We start from the raw sequence: 25752 nt of genomic DNA on the forward strand, positions 1-25752 counted from the left end.
AAAAAAAAAAAAGAAATCCATCCTTCAACAATATTTCCAGACATATGCAAAGATTTCAGTACAGCATTTCTTGTGACAGCAAAAAATTAAAACAATCTAAGTGTCCACCAGTGGAAAATAGCTTTTAGTCCATGATATAGCCATGCTATGGGTTATTCTGTAGAAGATCAAAAGAAAAAGATAGATCTCTATATATTGGCATGGGAAGATCTACAAGACTTAATGTTACATGGAAAAAGCAAGTTTCAGAACAAGGCTGATTGTATGATCCCATTTTTGCAAGGAAAAGAAAACTCCCATAGCAACAAAGAAAACATGTTATGCGTCCCTTGTCAAAATTTCAGAACTGAACTTTTTCCATAGTCCTATTTCCTTGCTTTTAGTCACTCACTTCCCTCCTCCATACCTTTTCCCTCAATTCAGATCTTGCTATTTAGATCTTGCATTTGCTTTTAATAACTGGCTCAACTACCACCTCATTTATTCAGCAAGTATTTTATTTTTCCTACTTTAGGTTAGACCTTGTGGTGACCCTTGGTGGAATATTGGAATGAACTGTATCCAGTCCTCTCTAGAAGGAAGAGAGACTTAGTCAATGACAACATAATGTGATTTAGGATAAGACAGAAGTAGGCTCAGAAGGCTGCCAGACACTTAAAGGGGCACTTAAGTCCATCTTGGAGCCAGGGAAGGTTTCCTACAAGAGGGGACACGTGTACTGAGTCTTGAAACAGTAGTAGCTGTCCTTTAACCTCATCCTCCACCAGAAATGATCCTGTAACTTTTGGGCTCTTCCAAGTAGGATGATCTTATAGGGGAAAACTAGCTGAGTCAGTATTTTTATTCAAATCCAAGTTCTGCCACTTACCAACTCTGTGACTTTGAGCAAGTCATTTAGCCTCTGAGCCTCTGTTTCTTCATCTGTATAAATGTGGCTAATGCCTGGTTACATCTCAGGGTTGTCCTTAGGATTAGAGTCACTCCTGGGTGATTGTCAGCTCTAGAAGAGTAGAGACTGCCAATGTCTTGTTTTTCTCCTAGCCAAGTGTGAAGTGTGTAGCATTGAATTGGATTGGATTGTACCTAAAAGCTATACATAGCTGAAGATGGTTCTGGATTAAAGGACAAGCATGACCATAGTAGGGCTGTGGGATGAGGAGGCTGAGAATAGTATATGGAGTGGAAAACCAGGTGCCTGGTCTTGTCATGAAGGTGATACTATAGGAAAAATGAGAGTAGGTGGTCTTGGGAAACAGATTCCAAGTAGGGAGTTCTGGCCCTGGTTCTTGGTCTTCTTCTGTTTATGTCATCTCCTCATCTCATAGCCCAGGGTGGTAAGGCATGGTGGACCACTACTTGCCATAGCATCTTCAATTCCAACTGTGTCACTCACTAGCTAGGTGACCTTATGCAACTCACTTCACATCTCTGACCCTAGTTGTTAAGATGAACACAATACCATCAACATGATGAGGTTTATTTACTGAGGAGTAGATGAGATCATTCAGATGAATGCATTCAGAATTTCCCTGCTGAGTGCCTGGTACATAATGGTTACTCAATGAAGAGTAGCTGTTACTGTATTCATTTCATAGACATTAATGGAGTACTGCCATGACCAGGATCTATGCTGGGTAATGGTTCTTACCCTCCATGAATTCCCAGTCAGTTGAGGAGACTGAGAAGAAATTTGACAGAGGAGAACACTAGGGACCTATAGAAGCTCAGAGGAAGGGATCTGGCCCTGTCTAGAGTTGGTGCGGGTCAACTCAGCCTAAGACCTGAGTCTTAAAGGATAAGTAAGAGTTATCCAGAGACAGAAGAATGAAATGTGGAAGAGCATCCCAGGTAGAAGGAATAGCATATACAAGGGAATCTGGATGTTATTGGGTAGGGCCAGAGGTTCTTAACCTGGGATAAATGGGTCAGGTTCTGGGCTGGCTTCATGAGGCTCACAAATGTCCTGAAATTGAATGCAGAGTGTTGCATGTTTCTACCTATGTGCATTTTCCTGTGGAAGAGATGGTCCATGGCTTTCATTAAACACATAAACAAATTTGTGCCCCCCCAAAAGGTTGAGAACCAATATTGTCAGTGACAAAGTATCATGTGAGTGGATTCTAAATATAATAGTAATTTGGTAAAATTTGTGTTTTTAAAACATCACATTAGTAGTCAGTATGAAAAATGGGTTGTATGCCTGGAGACCAGCTGGCAGGCCTAAACTGGGGTATTGGCATAGAAGAAATTCGAGCAGAGCTACTGTGTTGCATGACTCCAGTGAGCACCATTCATATAGAAGCATTTAATTTCAAATTATGGAATTCAAATCCTTTGAGAGTTATTAACAAGATAGACTCAATAGAAGTGTTAAATGATATAAACTGTTTTGGGTGTAGAAGGTGAGCAAAAGGAAGGAGGCAAGGATGAGTCAACATTGCAGAAGGCCAGAGGGACATGAGTTCAGGCCAGGGTAATAGTGCAACAGGAAAAGAGAACCTCTATCAATACTAACCCAACATCCAAAGTCCTTGGTCTCAGACATAATTACTAACTTGCATCCTACACCTGGTTCTCAAGAGATCCTCAGCAATACTGGAGACACTTATTTCCCTGTGGATTTTGGAAAGGAATTAATTGTGGCTTGTGAGTCAGGTCAAGTTTCCTGAATAAAATAGTGTTTTAGCTAGTCATTCAAGGTCTATAAGGATTTTGAGAGCCAGAGATGGGGAAAGATACACTAAGATCATGCACAAAGCCCTAGAGATAAGGTGAAACTAGACATTGCAGAAGTTAGACAGGCCTCAAACAGCCATCTGGAGTGTTCAGGCTTTTTACTTTTCTTTTGGTAGATAGCTAGAAAGCTATGAGCTGTTCTTGAGTAGGAAAAGTAACATGATTGAATTAGTGTTTTAGGAGAAGGAAGGGAAACTAGGGGGGAGATTGTTGCAGTAATCCAAAGGAGAGAGAAGCTAAGGTAGTTCAGTAGAGACAGACCAGAAGAAATGGACTTAAGAGATAATGGAGATGATGAGAGGACTGGAGTCCTAAACTGAAGAGATGATGGGGAATAGAGGAAGAAGTGGAGATGACCATTATGGAGGTTGGAGTTCCCAGTAAGTTGGAGTATTCAGGCCCAGCCATGGATTCAATCATTCAACAAATACTTATTGAGTGCCAGGCACTATGTCAGGCACTAGGGGAATGGCACTGAACAAAATAGATGCTTGTCCTGATGGTTCTTACAGTGGGTGAGACAGATAATAAACAACCAAATATATAGAATGTGTCTGATATTAGTAAGTGCTATAAGAAAAATAAAACTGGGGTGAATGATAATATTTGGGTGCTTTTTGAGAGGGAAGTGCTCGCAAATGAGGTAGTGTTTGAGCAGAGAATTGACAGAAGTAAGAGAATGAGCCATATACCTATCTAGGGGACAATGTTCCAGATAGCAGGAGCTTCAGGTGCAAAGGCCCTGAGACAAGAGAGTGTCTGGTATGTTTGAGGAGCAGCAGGGAGACCAGTGTGATTGGAGAAAGAATGCCAAGAGGTGAGAGCAATAGATGAGGTAGTAGGGACCAGATCACGCATAGTCTTTTAGAGCTATTTTGGAGGTAGAATAAACAGTATTTGGTAACTGACTTGCTAAGGGAGCAGGAAGAATCCCAGGTGCATTTTGGCTCAGGTGACTGGGCAAGTGGCAATACCTTTCACTAAGGTGGGAGATGCAGGAGGATAGGTTTCCAGTGGTGAGATACTGAGCCAGAGATCTCTGAAGGTTCAGGGAGCCATCCTGGTGGAGCTATCCAGCAAGTATGTGGCTTGATGAGTCTGAGACCCAAGAGAGAGATCCATGCTGGAGAGAGCCACACCTGAAGTTATGAAGTGGAATGAGATCACTGAAAGAGAGAGTATGAAGTGAAAGAGAAGAGGACCAGAGCAGAACTGGGAAGGGGAAATTACCATGTAAGGAATGGACAGAGGAAGAAATGGGGGATAGTCAGAGTAGTGGGAGGAAAACAAGCCGAGGATGCAGAGGAAGGAAAGGGCCACTCAGAGTAAGGCTTTGTTGAGTGTCATGTGTTGGAGCTGAAGGGAATAAGCTGAGGGTGGAAGAGAGTCTATTGGCTTTACCCACCAAGAGGGCCTGGGCAACCTTCCTCTGAACAGCTTCTGTGGAGTGGTGGGTGCATCAGGCAGATTGCAGTAGGTCAAAAAGCTTGTGGGAGGTACTGAAGCAAAGCAGAGACAGCCAGTGTAGACAATTTTCTCAAGAAGCTTAGCTGTGAAGAGGAGACAGGGACAAAGGGGGAGGTAGGGGAAGATAGAGGGTTTTTATTCCCAGATAGGAGACACTTGAGCTTCTATGAATGTTAATAGGAAAGAAGAAACAGAGGGGGAGAGGTTGAAAATATAAGAGCGAGAGGGGGTAATTGTTGTGGAGGAGGTAGCAAGGATTGGCTCCAGAGCCTAGGTGGAGAGACTGGCTTTAAATGATATTTATTTGGGTTTCTCCATTACAGAGAAAGAAAGCAGTGGTGGGAGAAGATATGAGAGCATTGAGGGGATTGGTGAAAGAAATGCTTTAGTAAAGTTCAAAGCAACAAATGGAGAGCCTTGACCAAGGGCAGGGATGCTGGACCTGGGGAGAAGCAAAGAATTCTTCTGGCTAGGAGTCAGGGAGGACTTCCTGCAGGAAGCAGCAGTTGAGCTGAGTCGTGAAATTCAGACAGGATTTCAGTAGGGAGAGATCTGTGCAGAAGGAAGAATATCCTAAATGCAATAAACAGAATCAGGAGACACACATTGTGAAAAGGCTAGGTGTGCTAATGGAATAACAAACATGCTAGTTTGATGAAGGCTAGAAGTGAGTGAGAAGGGTAATATTGATGCCACTGGTAATGGCAGTCATAGTAATAGTTACAGTGTATTAAGCCCCAGACCTATCCTGTGGCAGGTGCTTTACATAATACTTGAATTCATTTAATCCCACCACACCCTGAAGAATATGTATTTCCTCAATTTGCAGATAAGGAATATGAGTCCCAGAATGGTGAAGAAGCTAGTAGGTGATGGGGCTGGAATTGAAATCCAAGTCTGTCTGACTCCACAGCTAGTGCCTTTTCTACAGGGGCTAAGTGAGACATTACGATAAAGGATCCTTGAATTCCAACTCAAGGAGCCTGGATTTTATCCAGAAAGCAATGGCGAGGTGTCTGAGGAGTGTCTGAGCAGAGATTCAAGCTTGAAAGTGGGCTTTAGGAAGGCTAATGTGGTCCAAGAGGGGAGGAGGAAGAAATCAGGAGGTGACTGCAATGTCAGGGAGAGAAGAGCATGGCTTGTCCTGGGTAAGAGGAGAATGAGCAGTAGGACTAGATTATCATTTATTTCCTCATGACAGCCTTGAGAGGTATGGATTTTTCTTCTCTTTTTATGGATAAGGAATGGGAGACTCAGAAAAGAAGGGCTACTTGCCCAGGACTTGAGCCCTGGTGTGTGTGATTTTGCTGACTCAGCCTGTGGAACAATATGTGAGAGGGAGCTGAGTCTGAGAAAGGTATGTGCACATGTGTGCACATGCATGCGTGTGCATGAGTGTGCTTGTCTGTTGAATGATAGCAGTGCCCTCCCTTCCCTTGCCTATCTGCTTCCCTTCCCATCTCTTCCCAATACTTCAGTTTCCTGGAGTCCATAATTACTCTTCTGCCAAGTCAATGGGTCTGGGAATGGGGGTGATGTTTCCTTGGCTATCCCCAGAAGATCAGCCTTTTTATTCCTAACGTACCTGTTTCCCTCCCAGCCCTACTGTCTGTCCATCCACCCTGTGTAGCCTAGCTCCAGTGCCTGCCACATGAATTCCAGGTTCTGGTACTGCTCAGCAGTACCCTAGAGACAGGTCTTCTTACTACAGTGACTCTTCCTCCCAGCTGAGGCTGCTTCTGTGTGGGCAGTTGGCCACCTTGGGAATTAGATTCAGTTCATGAACAGTTAATAATAATCACCACCATGTTTCCGGTGTTATTGTTTGCCAGGCATATGATGTGCATTCTAGTCCTTGCAACAGTCCTGGGATGTTGGCATCATAATCCCCATTTTTAACAGATGAGGAAAATGAGGCTCCAAAAGCCAGAGGGAACATAGCCTGCAAGCACTTGTAGAGTTGGGATTTGAATGTGGGCTTTCCCTACTCCATTTCTAAGCATCTTCCTATTTTCCTGACCCTGAGCTTTCAGGAAATACAAATCTTTGTCCTTCAAGGGCAGGGTGGCTTTCTAGAGGTAGTGCCAAGCTGACCCAAAGGACCTGATGAGCTGAGTCCTGGGACTTGGAGGTCCAAGAACTCTGGGTCCAAATCCTGACTTTACCACTTGCCCAGCTATGTGAACTTGAGTGGGTTATTTAACTTCTCTGAGCTTTAATTCCCTCATCTCTAAAATGCTACTTTGCAGAGTTGTTATAGGGTTAAGTGAGATAATGTATGCAAAGTGCCAGCATAAAGGAGGTTGCTATTATTTATGGTAAAATGAAGGTTGAGCACTTGTCAGGGTTGGAAAAGGAGTTTATATACTCTGGGAGGGTGACCTTAAGACTGAGCCCAGGCTGGGTATGGGGGAGGGCTGTCCCAAAAGGGGACAAGCAACAGACTCTTTGGAGACCAAGTTGAGTGTTGCCCTCCCTGGATGATCTGTCACACTGGCCTCCCTATTCCCACCCTCATTCTAGCCCCACCTTCTGGTTTCTTCTGCCCTTCCTGTATCTCCCCTGCTCTGCAAACTAATGCCTCTGCCTCTCTCTGTCACCCGCCCGTCTGTGGCCTCTACCCTGCCCTTCCTGGCCCCAGGGAAAAGGAGGAGGAGGAGGAGGAGACTGAGGAAGAGGAAGAAGAAGACGCTCACCAGTTCTGCTGTCCAGCCTCCGAGTGCAGCAGTCCCTCCTCTCGGTAACTGAGAGGACAAGGGCCATTTTCTATGCAGAAGCAAAAGCCTTAACCAGCTCCTCTCCCCCCCAGCCCCCGCAAATCCCCCATAGGACCCTGTCCCCTGCTTCAGGAACCAGATGAGCAAGCATTGTGCCCCATTCTCCCTCACCTCCTTGGAATTCCCACTGCCACAGCTATTTCCTCTGGACTCCATCACCTGACTTAGAAAGAGCTGGAGCCCTAGGTCTGACTAAAATGTGGGAGAAGCAGAGCTTGGAGCTTGAAGCTTGAAGCTTGGAGCCTGGACCCTCATGCACCCACACTCCCACTTCCCAGGAACCCTGGAGTCTGCCATTCCTGGAAAGGTCTCCAATTGACATCCTAAGGACCTACCTCTGTCCTCTGTGAGCACAACAGAGATGCAGGGTGCCTAGGGCTTAGAGGACCAGACAGGGGCAGAACCCAGCCTGCTGAGTTCCCTGTCGATCTTTCCCTTGCTATGACCATTGCTGCCATCTCCACTGCTTGAAGGCCTTATCCCATGCCCCCTGCCACTCCCATAGTGCTATGTAAATGCGATCAGGAGGAAAAGGCCACTCAGAGTACGTGTTGCTATGTACAAAGGAATTTCCATCAATAAAAGCTGATCTCTTCTCTCTGTCTGATGTATATTCCACCCACCCTTCACTTCCCTCTCCCCATCCCCACCAGGGCCTTGTCTTCTTTCCTATCTAGAACTGGGAACATGGGCTGGGAGAAAAAGTAGGGTTTGATTCATGGTATTGTCAGCACCCAAGAAGCACTCAGTAAGTGCATGAATGGCTCCTAACATGTGCAAGCCTATTGCCTACTTCAGCCCATTAGCTTAAGGCAGCATGACTGGCTGATCCTGAACATGTTGCTTGACCTCTCTGACACATAATTTCCCCATTTATAAAAATGAGGTGGGAGGTTTGACCAGAGGATCTCCAAGGGTTCTTCCAGCTCTGACACTCTGTGAATCTGAGATGCTACAGTTTTAAGAAAATAATTATGTGAATTTAAGATACAATTATTCAGTAACATTCCACTCAATTCTATGATTTTTATTCTTATAATTCTGTGATTTTTAGATTCTCCAATCTTGTGATTTCAAAATTTCATGATTCCATCATTTAAACAAATTCCAATGATGTGATTTTAATATTCTGTGATGTTAACATTCCTTGATCCTATGCTGTTAATATCCTGATTCTACAACTCTAGGGATCTCTGAATCTGAGAAAAAGCTATTTCCCCCAGACGCAATGACCCTAAATATACCCTGCACCTGGCCAGAAGTTGGTGCTAAGATTCCCTATAGGCTGCTGGCAGAAGGGTGGGAGGTGTCCTTTATGGGTTTGTAGGACCCACATCCTCCATGATGTGTCTATGTTAGGAGCACAGCCAGGAGACCCCAACGTGGGCTTATACACTGACTTTCCCACTCTGAGTATTAGACAAACCTGAGTTCATCTTCTGGTCCTGCCATTTACCGTCTGTGTAACCTTGAGCAAGTCTTTTCTTCTCCTTGAGCTTTATTTTCGTCCTGAGTACAGTGAGAATGTATCTACCTCTCTGTGTTATCATGAAGATTAGCAAGAAAGAACACAAGAAGTCCAGCATAGGGGCTGGTGCACAGTTGGGCAAGTGTGCTGTGATTGGTGGCTCTTGTTTTGATTAAGGCCCAGGTGAGAGTCCCTCCTCTCCTTTCTTTCCTCCCTCCCTTCAGCATCCCCATCGCATTGCACCTGTAGTTTGTTCCAGAACCTCATCTCCCTCACTCACTCATTGTTTCTCCCAGTCACTCAGTTCATCTACTCATTCACTCATTCAAAGTCTCATTTATTTCTCCCCTCCCTTCCTGCCTCCCAGTTTCCTCTCTCATTTATTCACTCTTCCCTATTTTACTCAAAAAAGCATTGCTTTAGAACCTATTGAGTGCAAAGCCTCAAGCTAAGTACTGTGAGGTATCAAAAGTGCGACAGCAGGTCCTGTCCTCCATGAGTTCTTTATCTCCCAGGGAGATGACAGATCCTTTGGGAAATTAGGCAGGGTGTAAAGGACAAAAATGATTGAGCAGAAATGGCTTCAGTAATGAGCAATATGTGTTGCTGGCCCAAAGAGGAAGGAGATGTCAAGGTAGGAAAGAAGGGGTGGTGTCCATGAGGGCTTATTGGAGGAAGAGGGCAAAAGTTGGGCCTTTAAGACTAGGAAGGGTTTGGAGAGGTGAGGGGGCATTACAGGAATCAGGGATCACATGGACAGAAGCTCCAGGACATCTTGGGGAGTGGTGGATGGAATTTTCTGTTTAGGTGACTTTCCAGGGTACATAGTATGTGAGTCCAGGAGACCTGTGACTGGGGAGGAGGAGGCTGTTCTACCCTTCCTTCGAGTAGAGATAGAAGGAAGTGTGAGGGTGCGGTGGAGATTTGACTACATGGAGGGAGAGGGCAAGTCAAGGTCAGATAGCCATCCTGGGAACTTTGGGGATGTAGACTCCTATGTAGGCAACTGAATTGAATGAATTGGGTAGCGAGCTTGTGCTGTGGGAGGAGGGTGGGCTTTATCAGTTGTGAGAGCAGTATGTGTGCATGTATGGTCTTCATGTGTAGCAGATCTTTGCATGAGGCTGTTCGGGTCTCATAGTAGTGAGAGGCTATGTGTACTACTATTCTGAGGGAATGTGATTATGTGAGACTGGGTGTTAGGAACTCTGTGTGTGAGACTGATTATGTGAAATGGTGACTTTCTGTGCCAGGCTGGGGCTACGCATGTGTTTGGTAGAAGTAATCACAAGTCTAGGTGTGGGTGACTTAAGCCTATGGGGCTGTGGCTTTTAGGGTGACAGTTGTCGGGTAGGATGTTCACACACATAGACACACATGACTTCTACCTGTGGTCTTATGGGACAAAGTTGGCTGTTGAGCAGCAGCCATGTGCTAGGCCCTGTGGATCCACAAAGGTGAGTCAGACCAGACCATTGCCTTTGAGAAACGGGGTGGGGGAGAGATGGACACTTCAAGAGAGAATCACAAGTTAGCCAATGATAAGGACTGACTATGATATGGGTGTGCACAAGACATGGAGGAGGGAGTAACCGAACCTATCAAGTTCTGTGAGGGACAGGAGTGAGTCAAAACTGACTTTCCATGAAGACCTACCTGCAAGACGAAGATGAACTCACCCAGACCAATCAAGTCCAGGGGTAAAGGGGAGGGAGAGGACATTCTGGGCAGAAGAAACAAAAGCAGAGTATGAACATAGGCATGGAGGCATAAGAATTGCAAGTGGCCTGCAGTTGCCCACAGTGTTTAGGAGGTTACAGGGCAGGGTAGGAAGTTGTGGGGGAAGATATCTGGCCAGATTCACAGTGGAACACTGGCCTGGAAGGTTGGGGACTCTTGTCCTACATGACTCTGAGCAAGTCACTTACACTGCCTAGACCTCATTTTGGATCTGTGGGATTGGATAGTGCACAAAGTTTACTTTATAAAGTCCATCCCAACCCAGTGGATATTCTTCTACCCTTGGCTGGTCAAATCCACACGTCATTGCTCTTGAAGCCAGATCTTCCATCTAACCAAGTCTTTCTTGCTTCCTCCTGAGTTGCTTCCTTGCTCACCCACTTCACAAATATGTACCCTGCATCTGGCCACTGTGGCAAGGCACAGCGAGATGAAGAATGTAAGGACTCTACCTCAGAGGAGCTGCTCAGTGCCCCAGGTTGGGGTGAGAGACAACAGGAGCATAAATTTTGTGTTCAGATACATATTTGTTTGAATCCTGGCTCCACCACTGCTGAGCTTTGAGACTTTCAGCAAGTTACTTCATTTCTGTGTACCTCAGTTTCATCATCTGTGTTGTCTCCTTAAGGGAGAACAACCCAGAACTTTCAGAGTTGCTAGGCCTAACAAAAAGTAGATACTCAATAGATAACAACTATTATCCTTTTTTATTTTTTTTATATAAAACTCTAAATTAAGGGGTGGCACTTGTGGCTCAAGGAGTAGAGCGCCAGCCCCATATACTGGGGGTAGTGGGTTCAAGCCCGGCCCCAGCCAAAACTGAAAAAAAAAAAAACTCTAAATTAAGACCAGTGCAGTAGCTCATGCCTGTAATCCTAGCACTCCAGAAGGCTGAGGTGGGTTGATTGCCTGAGTTCAGGAGTTTGAGACTAACCTGAGCAAGAGCAAGACTCAGTCTCTAAAAATAACTGGGCATTGTGGCAAGTGCCTGTAGTCCTAGGTACTTGGGAGACTGAGACAAGAGGATTGCTTGAATCCAAGAGTTTGAGGTTGCTGGGAGTTATGATGCCATGGCACTCTACTGAGAGCAACAAAGTAAGACTCTATCTCAAAAAATAAAAAAAAACCTCTAAATTAATTCAAAGTTTTAAAAGATTTCACTCTCCTCTACAAAATATTTTACAACTAAAAATCATCTAAACAATTTTCTATTTTCTCAGCCACTGTATAAGTTGCTGCTCCTTTCTTGGGACCAGGCTCCTCTCCTCCAATCCTCTCCCCCTCCCTTCTCTCTCAACATTGCTATAAAGTTTATTTATAAAACTCTCCATCCTCTCTCCCCTGCCCTGCACATGTGGCTTCTTTTTGAGAGATCAGGCCCTTAGCTTCAGATAAAGCCAAACAGATGGGCAAGATACACAAGCAATGCCTGAGGGGCAAGCATATGCTTCATGCTTCTGGAAAAAATGCTAGTTGGCTTTCTTCTTGATCAAGTGGAGAATCATTCTTCTTTGCCCCATGGACACCTGATCAGAGCCAACTATCTGGCTTGTGTTGCCCTGGTTGTATAGCCTCCTTCAAGCATGGGCCCATAACAGCTGTGTCTGATGACTACACAATTTGTCTGCCAGTGGGTTGTTGAGGACAGGAAAGGGGCATATGACTACAGTGGAGCTTGATGGAGCCTCAACTTCTAGAGTCTGGGTACAAAAACCCCAAGCAAGCACAAGGAAGTTCTGGTTTCCTGGTAGACAAAACCAGGACCAGCCAGGACCATGAAAAGTAGTGAAATGGGAGCAAATATCAAACCACATAGCTCTTTGGTGAGCAATATTCCTTCTGAACCTACCCATCCCACCCTTTATCCTGCAGATTCCAGGATAACTTCAAAAAGGAAGAAGAAAAGGATGAGAAGGATTCTGTTTTGCTAATAGAAGAAAGGCAGGAGATGACATAGTGTTCAGGGCTGGAGAGAGGCCTGCCAGAACCTTCCTTATACTCTGTGAGGGAGGATTGTTTGGTGGGAGGGGCAGGCCTTTCTGAGGCTTCTTCAGCTCTGGTCCTTGTCCTTAACTAATATGACTGTGTGCTGGCCCCCACTGGACACAGATAAGACCACTGTTCTCCAGCTGTTTGCATGTCATCTCCACTGGACTCCAGGCATCCTCATTCTGTCCCATGCCCAGCTGGTAGTTGGCGCCCATGCCCCAGGCAAAAAGACAACCGTCCTTGGTCATAGCATACCCCACAGAGGCCTCAAAAATCACTGAGGAGACAACGGGTAGCCTGGATATGAGGGTGGGTATGATTTTCTCCTTAGCACCCTCCCCAAGACCCAGTCACTCAGCCCAACCCAGGCTATATGCTTTTCCTTCTGAATCCATGTAGACTGCATGGTGCAGGCCACCAGAGAAGCCCACCCAAGACTTGGTGTAATTTTTGAAGAATGATAGGTTCTGGAATGTGAAGCAAGATTCTGTGCCTGGAATTACAAGCTGATGGTAGGTATGTGGCCCTCATGGGAGATGGCAAAGGTAAAACAGGCACCAAAGAAGACACCCTAGAATCTCACATATCCTTGCTTCCCCTGGATTTCAGCATCACACACTTTGGGACCAGGAGTTATTCAAGGCCCTGCTGGCCACCACAAATGGCAAATAACTTGGCCCAGCTGGCCCTGCTCCCTATAGCCCACGTTGTAGAGGTCACCATAAGCTGTCAGCATCACCAAGTGGTCATTTCCTGAGGCTACCTTCACCATGGGTGTGTCCAGGTGCAACAGCCCATTTACATCATTACTGTCCCAGAAGGAGCCCCAGAGGAAAACATGACAGTTCTCAGTGAGGCCTATTATACAACTATCTCCTGCTGTACCACTTTCTCTTGTAGTTCCACTTTCCCAGAGACCATCTCTGAGCCCTCCACTGATGTGTCCATTCCTAGGGCACCCTCATCATTGCAGCTGAAGGAGTAGAGCTGGCCACCTTTGCTTAGACACATGGTGTGCATGCCTTTAGCCTCAGCCTGATCAATGTCCTTTGGAACACACACCAGGGCTGGCTTCTTCCTCTCAATCACATTCTCACCTAACCCCATGGGTGGCCCATGTCACCCTGGCCCTGTTTCAGCACCAAGCCTGGTTCTTAGCTATGTGCTTGGGTGGCATCTTTCTGTCCTCCCTGAGTTTTTCTCTGCCTCCATCATATGCACCTCTTTTGGATGATATACTATGAAATTTATCCAAGTTTTAACCCTGGAATCTTTAATCTCTTTCTTCTATCTTCCTCCAAGATCTTATTTATGTGGCTTCAAGAGCCAATGATACCATTCTGGATGCATCGGGGGAGAAATGGCAACTTATCTTTAGGGCTGCAATGAAACAGAGCTTGGATTTAAACTTAGCACTCCCAAAGCCTGTGTTTGTCCACTTTATACCAAGTCAGTTTAAGCCCTTTGATAGCCTCTTTCTCCCATCAGCTCCTTTGCCAAGCTTGGCTCAGGCTTAAATCCCTATGGCACTGGGATTGGGCAGCTGAAATAGGTTGCATGAAAACTCTCAGAGGTAGAGATGCCTGCAGTCTTTTCTGCTTCCCTCTTCCTTATACTGGGACCAGTCTCCTTGCCTGGTTTGCTCTTTCCAGAACTCAAAGGCTCTGGCCCCATCTAAGTGTACTGGCCTCCTCATCTTATTTTCTTGTCTCTGACTTCCAGTCCCCCCACCCTTGCTTCTAGCCTAAGTTGTCATGGGGATAGTCCTCGGCATCCCTGGCTTCCTCTTGCCCTCATCGTATGGTATCCATGGCAACAGCCCCTATCCGTTTCCTTGGCAACTGCATCTTGATCCCATCCCCTGCAGGCTGCCTGGCTCTGTGCAATGCCATTAAAGGGAAGGAGGGATAGATGACCTCCCATTAGGAGCAGTATTTGTGGAGGGTCAGTGCCCTCAACATGGTCAGACCAGCCCCAAATCCCTGTGGAATATTCTGCACCACTTCTCCCCAGTAGTGCTGTAGTGCTGTGGCTCACAAGGTTCCCTCACTCCTTATTTCTACTAGCTCTTACTAGGTAAAGCTCAATCCCTAGTTTTTCTCCCCTAGTAAGCCTTCAAGGCAGCACAGGAACTAGCACAGGCTTCAGGATTTGAATCCCTGTTTTGCCACTTGCTAGCCCAGGGAACTTTGGCAGTCACTTTCCCTCTTGGAGCCTTTTTCTTCATCTATAAAATAGAAATCCTAATTCTTCCCTTATGTTTGCCATGTAGATTAAATAATGTGCAGAAAATGCCCGACACAGGGAAGATGCATAGTAAGTGCGAGTTTATTTTTATTCTGCTCAGCCACCCCGAAACAGAAGGGATCTCTCTCCTATGCTCCCCCAGCATTTCCTCTGTTCCCTAGCCCTGATAACTTTCCACTTTGTACTGTGGTTATTTGTGTAATATGGCTTATTTCCCCCTCTGCAGAGAATGCTCTCCAATTTCCCCCACAGAATACCCCAACAGACAGTGCACACAGGTGTACGTGTATGTGTGTGTGTGTGTGGTTGATTGTGTCTGTATATGTGCATGTCTGCATGTAATTGTGTCTGTTATCAGGTGTTTATGGATGTGTATTTTTGTTTCTAGATTTGTCAGTTTTGGGATGTGTCTGTTTTTGTACTTATGCGTGTGTGTATGTGTGTGTGTGTGTGTGTGCTTTGCTCCTGGCCAGGAGGTGTCCAGAGAGAGAGAGATCTCCTAGGCCCTTCCTGAAGTCCAGGAATCCAAAGAGGGAACTGACTTTTCTTGAGCCTTGCACAGATGAGAAACTGAGGTACAGAGAGGGAGAGTGACATATCCAGGCTCACAACTGGTAAACAGAAGTGAGGACCTGAACCTTGGCCTTCCCAGGTTCTTGCTGTACAAGTTCTGTGCATGGGTGTGGGTGTGTGTTTGAGAAAGAAAAAGAAGAAAAGAGGATTTTTCATGTGATCAGCATGTCCTCAAATATTTTGGGCACTCTGACTTGAAGGATTCCACATCTCCAGGTGCCATTTCTTCAGCAATGCATATAATATCAGAAGCAGTGCCCTCAAGCGCTTTCCTTTTTCTTCAGGTTCTCTGGTGGGAGGCTGTGCTGACAGCCTGACCTCCCTACCACACTATTTCCTTTGCAACCAAAAAAGCAGGCAAGCTGTCAAGGGGAGGATTGCCAGAGTGCAGAGCTAGGGGCAGCATGGAGCAAGAGTGGGGAGAAGCAACAAGATGTCCTGAAAAGACAGCCAGGGCTCTGGGTTTGCATTCTAGTTTTCTCATTTAATAGCTGTGTGACCTTGAGCTATCTGAGCCTCAGTGTCTTCATCTATAAAATGGGCCTAATCGTGCCTGCCTCAATAAGTTGTAAGGATACACTTACCCTAGTGATAGAGATGACTACAGGGCCCTACAGCGGCTCAAGAGGAGGGGCTTGTAAGCCAACCTATGTGGAGGAGGCAGGTAGGCATGTAAGGGCATACCAGAGCTCAATGTTGAAGGGTGGACAGGGTAATGGGGTAGATAATATATGAGGCAGGAGTTGATCCAACTGAGCTATCCATAGCCATGGTGAGGAAGTTGGAGTTTACCTAATGATGATTCCCATAAAACCCAAGTTAGATCATGTCCATCCTCTGCTCATTTCAATCAGAGAAAAAGCCAAAGTCTTTATTGTGGGCTCAGTGCCCTTTTTGATTTAGCCCCTATTACTTCTCTGATCTCATCTTCTGTCTCTCCTCTCATTCACTTTGGCTACACTGGCCTCTTCACTGTTCCTCAAACATGCCAGACACAGCTCTACCTCAGAGCCTTTGCACTAGGTGTCCCCTCTATCTGGACTGCTCCTACCTCAGGTAGCCACACAGCTCACTCCTTCATGTCCATCAGGGCTCTGCTTAAGTGTCCTTTTTCCAGAAAGGCCTTTCTGATCACCACATCTCAAATAGCATCTTTTAGCATTCTGCTTTATTTTCCTTCTTAGCACATATCCTTGCCCGAAATGACAGTCTGTCCTTCCTTCCTCTCTCCCTCCCTCCCTCTTTTCTTTCTTTTCTTCCTTTCTTTCTTGTCTGCTTTTCCCACTAGAATGTCATCTCCCTGAGACATGTTTATTCTTGTGAGTCTTACTCACTATTGTATTTCCAGCACCCAGCACTGTGCCTGGCACATATAAGGGGCTTCGGTGTTGTTTGTTGATTGAGCGAGGTATGGGGAGCTGTGAAAGATTTTTAGCAGGAGTGAAATGGTTGCTTTTGAAAGCTCTCTCTGGAAACAAGATAGGAAAGGGGTTGGAAAAGGAGATTGAAAGATGTGGTAAAAGTTTAGGAGAGAATATTTGTTTTTTTTTTTTTTTTGAGACAGAGCCTCAAGCTGTCCCCCTGGGCAGAGTGCCGTGGCATTACAGCTCACAGCAACCTCCATCTCCTGGGCTCAAGCGAGTCTCCTGCCTCCGCCTCCCAAGTAGCTGGGACCACAGGCGCCCGCCACAACGCCCGGCTATTTTTTGGTTGCAGCCGTCATTGTTGTTTGGCGGGTCCGGGCTGGGGACTCGAACCCGCCACCTTTAGGTGTACGTGGCTGGCGCCTTAGCCGGTCGAGCTATAGGCGCCGAGCCAGGAGAGAATATTTGTTAGAGCAGCCACCGAGCACATTCACTGACTTCCTCCCAACAGCAGCTTTTATTGAGTACCTACTCTGTTCCAGGCTCTGTGCTCTGTGTTAGCTAGGAGATTACCAAATTCTCTTCCTGTGCTGGGATTCTGGGAGATATGAACACAAATAGCTGTCACGCTTTGCCAAAGCTAACCTGCGCCATAAAAAGAAGGGCAGACATGTGCTGTGTGTGGGAGCTCTGAACAGGATCAGCAATAATTTCTGGCTGGAGGCGGGATTCAGGAGGGCTTCTTAGTGGTGGCATATGACCTGAATCTTGACGGAAGTAGGATGTGGGGGGATTTCTCAGATTGCAGATGGTGGAGATGTAGGGATTGCATTTCAAGTGGAAGGTACTGTATGAGCAGTTTTGGAAGTGGGAGGCTGAGGAGCATTTGGGAGAAACAGGATCTGGGCCAAACTGGAGGGAAGGGTGGATGAAGTAGGGGGCTGGCAGCCAACCCTGCAGTATGGCTTGATGTTTAAGAGCATGTATGGGCTCTGGAGTCAGACTGCCTGGATTTGAATACTGGCTCTGTCATTAGTAGCTGTGTGACCATAGATATGTTACTTGACATCTCCGGGGTGCAGTTTATGTGTGAAATGAGGATAAATGACAATCCCTATCTCATAGGGTTGTTTTGAAGAGTAAAAATGTTATTGAGTGTGACATGGTAAGTAAGAATAGTGCCTAAATAGGCTAAATATTATAAGCATTAGCTATTATATCTTGATTTCAAATGCCAGAATAAGGGAATTGGTCTGTCTCTTATGGGCAGTGGGATCTATGGATGGTTCATGAATAAAGGGGACAGTTGATCAAAATTAGGCTTGAGCTGTGTACTGGGTGGGGAAGTTTGAGAAATTGGTGGCAAGATCCTATAGCCTTGAGGGGAAGAAAAAGAGCATCTTAGATGCAGGATGTGGGCTGGGCTGGGTCTAATCCCTGTAGGGTCACATTAAGGGCCCCCAGGGCACAAGAGGAGACAGAATTTGGGTGAGAAGGCAGCTGGCCAGTGTGTTTCCACTTTGCTCTTGGGAGTCTGGAGGGTGAACTGTGGGTGGAAGCTCCCCCCTGAGGCAGAGCTGAGCTCCACAGTGCTGCAGCCTAGGACCCAGTCTTGTGGGTGCAGCCTCCCCACCACATCCAGCCCCCAGTGCAAAGTGCTCTGCTGCAAGCCTGGCAGGCCTGTTGCAGCTCAAGCTCCCGCACTAGTATGGAGCCCCTTGTGCCCATCCCAATTCTCTTCTGCCCTGTGCTCTGGCCTCTGCCAAGTAGAAGCTGCAGAGTAGCCCCTTTAACCCTTCACCACCCAAGAGCTTCCCAACTTTGTGTTCCCCCAAACCAGATCATTTTCTGGCCCCAGCCACACCCATTCCACCCACAGCCTCCTCCATACCTCTGCCTGTTCCTCCCCTCCTGACTCCTCCCCTTGTTCTCCCAACCTCTTTAGCTCTTTATAATGCAGGCTCAGCTCAGGGCGCCTGGGCTCTGTCGCCACCTGGGTTCCTTGGCAGCCTGGTTGCCATGGCACCATGGGAGCAGGTCTGGTGGAACAACAGCTCTGGGTAGCCAGGGCAGGCAAGACTGGAGCCCAGTTCCTGCCACTCTTTGGACCCCTGAGGACCTCTCCCCCTCCTCCCCCAGCTAAGTGGAGGAGGCCATGAGGAGAAAAAGGAAGCTGCCCCGCAGGGCAGCTCTTTACCTGTGAGGATGCTGGATGGGAGGTACCTCGCAGCCAGGGAACCCTGGGAACTGGCCAGGCAGGGATCAGATGCTGGGGCAGGTCTGTGGAGGGCAGGGCCAGGTTGAGGGGCTGTCTGGGTGGACCAGATGTAAGGGTGGGGCCTCAGGCAGTTGGGGACAAGGCTGGGAAGGGGTGGCAATTGGAGAGGTGGTGCTGGGAATCAGACAGGGAGGGAAACCAAGTGCACACTGTGTTGGGGCAGGCCAGGAGGGGGAATGGAGCTGTAAGGGAACTAGTCCCTCAGCGGAAGAAGAGTTTGAGGATAGAGCTATCAGGGGACAAGACTGCTAGAGAAAAGGGACTGGGAAGAGAGTGGTCTGGGGAGGCTGTTAAGGGACCAGGCTGTGAGAGTGATAGGACCCAGTGTTGGGTCCCCATGTCTGTGAGGAAGCAGGGTGGATGGGATTGGGAGCAGGGATCTGGTCCACATGCCCTCAGTCTGGCCCAGCAGGCCCCTCTCCTGTTCCCACATCCTGGTTCATCTTATCTCATCCCCACAGTGTGGAGGGTGATGCCCCAGGCAGTGACCTGAACACAGCGGTTGATAGTCCTGGGAGCCAACCCCCCTACCGGCTGAGCCAGCTGCCCCCCACCAGCAGCCACATGGGGGGCCCCCCAACTGGGGTGGGCCTTCCCTGGGCTCAGCGGGCACGCCTCCAGCCAGCCAGTGTGGCCCTGAGGAAGCAGGAGGAGGAAGAGATAAAGCGCTCCAAAGCCCTGTCGGACAGCTACGAACTCTCCACAGACCTGCAGGACAAGAAGGTGCAGAAGAAGCAGCTCTCTGGTTGGGAGTGGGAGTGGGGATGCAAGAGAGCACCAAGGGAGGGTAGAGTTGGGATATGGCACTTGGGGGTGGTATCTAGGGAGGGCTAATGAGACAGGAATTGAAGAAGACTGGCTCTGGAACCCTTCACCCCACTGGTGACACACTCATTCACCACTGCTCCACTGCATCTTATATTCACCCAGAAGAGCTCCCGGCCTGGGTCCTGGTAATGTAAAGATGAATGAGACCTGGACCTGGTCCTTAAAAAATTCAGTCTAATGGGGAAGCACACACATTAGTTAGCAATTTCAGAACAGTGTCATACAATACATTCTTTAACTTAAAAGAGAGAGAGAGAGGGGAGGGCAAACTATTACATATAAGGAAAAAGCCTGGAAGGACATATTCCAAAATGTTAATTGTGCTCATGCCTAGGTATCTGGAAATTAGATGAATCAATCTTCCTTCCTTCCTCCCTCTGTTTCTGAAGCTCCCTTCCTTCCTTTCTCCCTCCATCCCTTCCTTCCTTATCTCTCTCTCCTCCTTTTCCTCCTCTCTCAGTCTCTCTTCAAACCTTCTTATTCGCCACTTTTTTCTTTCTTTCCTTTTTTTAGCTTCTCTCTCTCTTTTTTTTCTAGACAGCCTGACTCTGTTGCCCTGGGTAGAGTGCTGTGGCATCGTCATAGCTCACAGCAACTTCAAACTCTTGGGCTTGAGCAATCCTCTTGCCTCAGTCTCTCGAATAGCTAGGACTACAGGGATGCACCATTACACCTGGCTTATTTTTCTATTTTTTAGTAGAGACAGTGGGGTCTTACTTTTGCTCAGGCTGGTCTCAAACTCCTGAGCTCAAGCAATCCGCCCTCCTCCGCCCCCGAGAGTACTAGGATTATAGACACGCCCAGCCTTAATTTCTCTGTTTTATAAACTGTTTTTGAATAATCAATGTACTTCTTGTAAACAAACAAACAGAAAAACAGGTCGTGCATAGTGACTCATGCCTATAGTCCTAGCACTCTGGGAGCCCAAGGCCCGCAGATTGCTTAAGCTCATGAGTTTGAGACCAGCCTGAGCAAGAGTAAGACCTCCCTCCATCTCTACTAAAAATGAAAAACTAAGGCAAGAGGATCTCTTGAGCCCAAGAGGTTGAAGTTGCTATGAACTATGATGGCATGGCACTCTACCCAGGACGACAGAGTGAGATGCTGTCTCAAAACAAACAAACAAACCATAATTCAATCTCATGTAACCAGTGGTCAGATTCAACTGAGAACAGTAAGATTACATGCACATTCAGGTGACTTTAGCTATGAGTAACAGTGGGGCAGTGTTGTAGATACTGGTGAAGAGGCTGTAGTGACTTTCTGACCTTGTTCCCTTTGACCTTTCCCTGCCAGGTGGAAATGCTGGAGAGGAAGTATGGGGGCTCCTTCCTGAGCCGCAGAGCTGCCAGGACCATCCAAACAGCTTTCCGCCAGTACCGCATGAATAAGAATTTTGAGCGACTACGAAGCTCAGCTTCAGAGAGCCGCATGTCCCGCCGCATCATCCTCTCCAACATGCGGATGCAGTTCTCCTTTGAGGAGTATGAGAAGGCACAGAACCCTGCGTACTTTGAGGGCAAGCCTGCCTCGCTGGACGAGGGTGCCATGGCTGGTGCCCGGAGCCACCGGCTTGAACGAGGGCTCCCATATGGAGGCTCCTGTGGTGGAGGCATTGATGGTGGTGGAAGCTCTGTCACCACATCTGGAGAGTTTTCTAATGACATCACAGAGCTTGAGGACTCCTTCTCCAAACAGGTCAGGATACCTGAAAAGGGCCTTTTTTCCCCATCTCCTTGCTCAGGGTACTCCTGCTACTTTTATCTATATTACAAATTGGAAGAAGTTGCACAGCAGGCATTTAATAACAACAAATAGCTACCATCTAATTTGGGACTGTGAGAATGATGAGAAAGAACTCGTAAGATAAAAATTATATTGCTAAAAACAAACAAGTTAAAAAATATGGGTATTAGAACAAATGAGAAAATAAAAGTTCTCACTGTGTGGAATTTGGTCTACTGTTAAATAAAGGCTTAACTGATAGGCAGTGAGCTCCTATTATGTGCCGGGGCTGTGTATTCCTCATACCAGACCTGTGAGACAGGGATTATTATCCCCATTATACAGAGGAGGAGACTGAGGCTAAGGAACTGGCCCTGGTCTTTGTTCACAAAGATCTCCCAATCATATTTACTGTCTCCTTAAGTAGTGCTCAGAGCCATAAGAAAGGATCATGTATAAGTACAGTGGGAACCCAGAGAAGGGAGAGGAAACGTTCTTTTTCGAGAACCAGAAAAGGCTTCTTTGAAAACAGCATTGGAGCTGGGCCTTACTAGACAGAGAAGATTTGGCAGGTTAGAAATAGTTGGGAAGGTGTTGCTTACATAGGCATTGCATCAGCGAAAGCACAGAAGGATGGGAATGTAGCACAGTAACGTGGTGGAAAATCATTTTAGGCATGGGTATGTCAGCATACCTGCTAACGTGAGAATCCCAGTTCTGCCATTTCCCGCTTGTGTGGTCTTGGGCAAGTTGTTCAACTCCATTGAAACATGATCAATAAAATAGAGGAAAATTGGGGTGGCGCCTGTGGCTCAAAGGAGTAGGGCGCCGGCCCCATATACTGGAGATGGTAGGTTCAAACCTGGCCCCAGCCAAAAAGCTGCAAAAAAAAAAAGAGGAAAATCTTTTTAGAGATGTTTTGAAAAATCTGTTCAACTAGGTAATATATATGTGAAAGCATCTAGTACATAGTAGCTACTAAGTATGTGTTAGTTTTCTTCCTAAAACCAAGGCGGTACTTGGCCGAAAGTGTTGAATCATGGGAGGCTGAGGTAGGATTGCTTGAGGCCAGGAGTTCAAGACCAGCTTGAGCAAAAGTAAGATCCAGTCTCTACAAAAAAATTGGCTGGGCACAGTTGTGTGTACCTGCAATCTCAGCTATGTAGGATGAGCTAGGATGATTGCTTGAGCTCAGGAGTTTGAGGTTGCAGTGAACTATGATGAGGCCACTGCTTTCCAGCATGGCCAACAGAGCGAGACCCTGTTCAGAAAGGAAGGGAGGATTGAATGAATGAGTGCAGCATTATAAGGGAAGAAATTACTCTGCTCTAACGTCTGTGATCTGGGTATGCTTCCTTAGACCTAACAAAGAGGCAGAGGGAAGGAATGAAGCATTGAAAGGAAGATCTATATCCTTCATACAACAAAAATTTAATTGAACATCTTTTCTGTGTCAAACAATGTATCAACGAACTAAAAAGAGAGAAACCAGGCTTGGACTTATCCCTCAAGGGAGGAATGGGAAATAGGAGATCACAGTCTTGTAGAGAATATAGAGTAACTAGGTGTGGTCCCAGCTCTCCATGCTATATAAGTCTGACAGAGAAGTGAATTCATTATCTATTGCTGTGTAACAAATTACCCCAAAATTTATTAGCTTAAAATTGACCTGAGAGACTGAGCTTAAACAATATACATTTATTATTTCATACAGCTTCTAAGGGCTGGGAATCTAGGAATGGTTTGGCTGGGTGGTTCTGGCTCAGGGCCTCTCAAAAGGCTGCAGTCAAGCTGTAGGGTAGGACCACAATCTCTGGGGACTAAACTGGGGCTGACAGTGCTTCCAAGCTCACTCACTTAGCTGTCAGCAACAGGATTCAGTTCCTTATCATGTGGGCCTCTCCACAGGACTGCTTATGATGTGGCTTCCCCCAGGCTAGGAGTCTGAGAGAGAAAGAGTACAAGGAGCGAGAGCACCCAAGACAGATACTGTTTTTTCCAACTTAATCTCTGAAGTGACATACCTTCCCATCTGCCATTTGTTGTTGGTCACACAGACCAACTCTGGTACAATGTGGTCCCCCAGGGTGTGAATACAGGAGGTGGGGGATCATTAAGGGATAATTTGGAGGCTGGATACCACAGGGAGATAGAGTTACCAAGTGTGGTCCAGATTCTTAGGGCTACATGTGTATTATGGATATCCTAAGGGAGAATTCCACCAGAGGAAGCTGAGATTTTGGTTTGCCCTGGGCGATGGCAGAGGCAGGAATGTAGCTTGATTCAGGAAGGAGGTAGCATTTGACTTCAGTCTGTATTAAGGTGACCAGACGTCCCACTTTTGGCGGGACAATCCTGATTTTTAACAATTTGTCTTGCGTCCCACGGTGTTTTAAAAAAGTCCCGATTTTTTGGAAAGAATGCACAAGTTAGGGAACAGCAGGAGAATGGGAAGGGAATATTCGGCTGCTGAAAAGGTTAATGTAACTCCATTTGGGAATGAAGAGGTTAATGTAACTTCATTTGGAAATGAAAAGGCTAATGTAAACTCCCTACTCCCCTCCTGGGCAAGGTCAGCCCAGGTGGAATCAATATCAGAAGAAGACCGCTCCCTCCCTTGCTTCTAGGCAAGTACAATTAGCACAGAAGGAGCCAAACTGTCTGGAACAAACAGGTAGCCCTACCCACCCCCCCAGAGTAAGGTGACCAGACGTCTGGCTTTTGGCAGGCCAGTCTTGATTTTTAACAATTTGTCCTGCATCCCGTGGCGTTTTTAAAAAGTCTGATTTTTGGAAAGAATGCAGGACAAGCTAGGGAACGTGGGAGAACAGGAAGGGAATATATGGTTTTCAGCTGCCATGTGGCTATTTCATCAGGATATGAGTTTTATATTATTTTTGTTAATTTTATAATGTCAAACTTTAATAATAACAAATAATTGTTGAGAACTGATTATCCAGAACTGCTTATCAAAGTTTGCATTGTTGTCAGGCCCCGCCCCCAGAGGTCCTACCCTCCCCCCCATGGTGTCCTGCTTTACCAATGTTAAAATCTGGTCACCTTAGTCTATATGGACACAAAGGAGCTATTAGGGTGCCTGAGACAGGATCTTGTGGGCATTAGTCCCAGCTCCCTGTGAGCTCATAATGGCTCCCTGGGAATTATTTCATAGAAGGCAGAGAATCTGTCAGGAGTGGGGGAGGGGAATCCACCTTCTGAGCTGACCCACTGGGAAGATTCTCCCTTTTTCCTTCCCTCCCTCCCTCATTCCCACCTTTCGCCATTCTTCCCTTCATCTTTCCTTCCTTTCTCTCCCTTTCCCTCCTCCCCTTCCCCCCTACAGGTAAAGTCTCTGGCTGAATCCATTGACGAGGCCCTGAACTGCCACCCATCAGGGCCTATGTCTGAGGAGCCAGGGTCAGCCCAACTGGAGAAGCGAGAGTCAAAGGAACAACAAGAAGATAGTTCAGCAACATCCTTCAGTGACCTTCCCCTCTACCTGGATGACCCAGTTCCCCCACCATCCCCTGAGCGACTGCCCAGCACAGAGCCCCCACCCCAAGGCCGGCCTGAGTTCTGGGCATCAGCCCCTCTCCCTCCAGTTCCTCCACCAGTGCCACCAGGGACCCGGGAAGATGGTAGCCGTGAGGAAGGCACTCGCAGGGGTCCTGGGTGCTTAGAGTGCCGAGATTTCCGGCTGCGGGCCGCCCACCTTCCCCTGCTTACCATTGAGCCTCCTAGTGATAGCTCTGTAGACCTGAGTGACCGCTCAGATCGCGGTTCTGTCCACCGCCAGCTGGTGTATGAGGCTGATGGCTGCAGCCCCCATGGAACCCTGAAGCACAAGGGGCCACCAGGCAGGGCCCCGATCCCACACCGCCACTACCCAGCCCCTGAGGGCCCAGCCCCAGCCCCACCAGGGCCCATGCCACCAGCCCCCAACAGTGGCACTGGGCCCAGTGGTGTGGCTGGGGGTCGAAGGTTGGGGAAGTGTGAGGCAGCAGGCGAGAACTCTGATGGTGGAGATAACGAGAGCCTAGAGAGCTCCAGCAATTCCAATGAGACCATCAACTGCAGCTCTGGCTCCTCTTCTCGGGACAGCCTGAGGGAGCCTCCAGCCACTGGCCTATGCAAGCAGACTTACCAGAGGGAGACAAGGCACAGCTGGGATTCACCAGCCTTCAACAATGACGTGGTACAGAGGCGGCACTACAGAATTGGCCTCAACCTCTTCAATAAGTATGTGCTCCCGTTCCAGCCTCCCCATCCCTTCATACCCAACCATGGGTACTTTGATCCCTGAGACTGAACTACAAGCAGTGATCCTGGTTCTTCCATCCTTTGTATTTGTGGTGTTTTTCTCCAGCTGTTTAGGGAAGAGGATTGGCCACAGGGTGGCAGTATAGAGACCCCTAAAATACCTGGGCTCGGGCCTGGTACTGCCTCTGACTGGCTGTGTGATCTTCAGTAAGATGCCCTCCCCAAACAGATTATGAACCTTGTCTCCCTCACCTCCCCCCTTTTAAAGGGAGTAACTATGGTGTATATAAAGCCCTGCTC

General features: G+C 47.2%; 1 protein-coding gene and 1 pseudogene across 3 annotated transcripts in view; one reads left to right on the forward strand and one right to left on the reverse strand.

The window, feature by feature from the left end:
* The window catches only part of IQSEC2 (IQ motif and Sec7 domain 2), an 84131-nt gene that overhangs the window by 42450 nt on the left and 15929 nt on the right, over positions 1-25752 (forward strand). For 2 of the 3 annotated variants that reach the window (XM_003803220.3, XM_012813639.1), the window contains exons 3-5: positions 19101-19362; positions 20764-21165; positions 24536-25431. In XM_003803220.3, coding sequence (XP_003803268.1) covers positions 19101-19362; positions 20764-21165; positions 24536-25431 — 1560 coding nt within the window. Of the gene's footprint in view, positions 1-6844; positions 7581-19100; positions 19363-20763; positions 21166-24535; positions 25432-25752 lie in introns of those variants that run through there. The other variant, XM_012813640.1, reaches the window with a different exon arrangement.
* Positions 12239-13974, reverse strand: LOC111722597 (annotated as a pseudogene).

The sequence above is a fragment of the Otolemur garnettii genome, unplaced genomic scaffold (genome assembly GCF_000181295.1).
Source record: "Otolemur garnettii isolate 467f Iridium unplaced genomic scaffold, OtoGar3 scaffold00286, whole genome shotgun sequence".
NCBI classification, from domain to species: domain Eukaryota; kingdom Metazoa; phylum Chordata; class Mammalia; order Primates; family Galagidae; genus Otolemur; species Otolemur garnettii.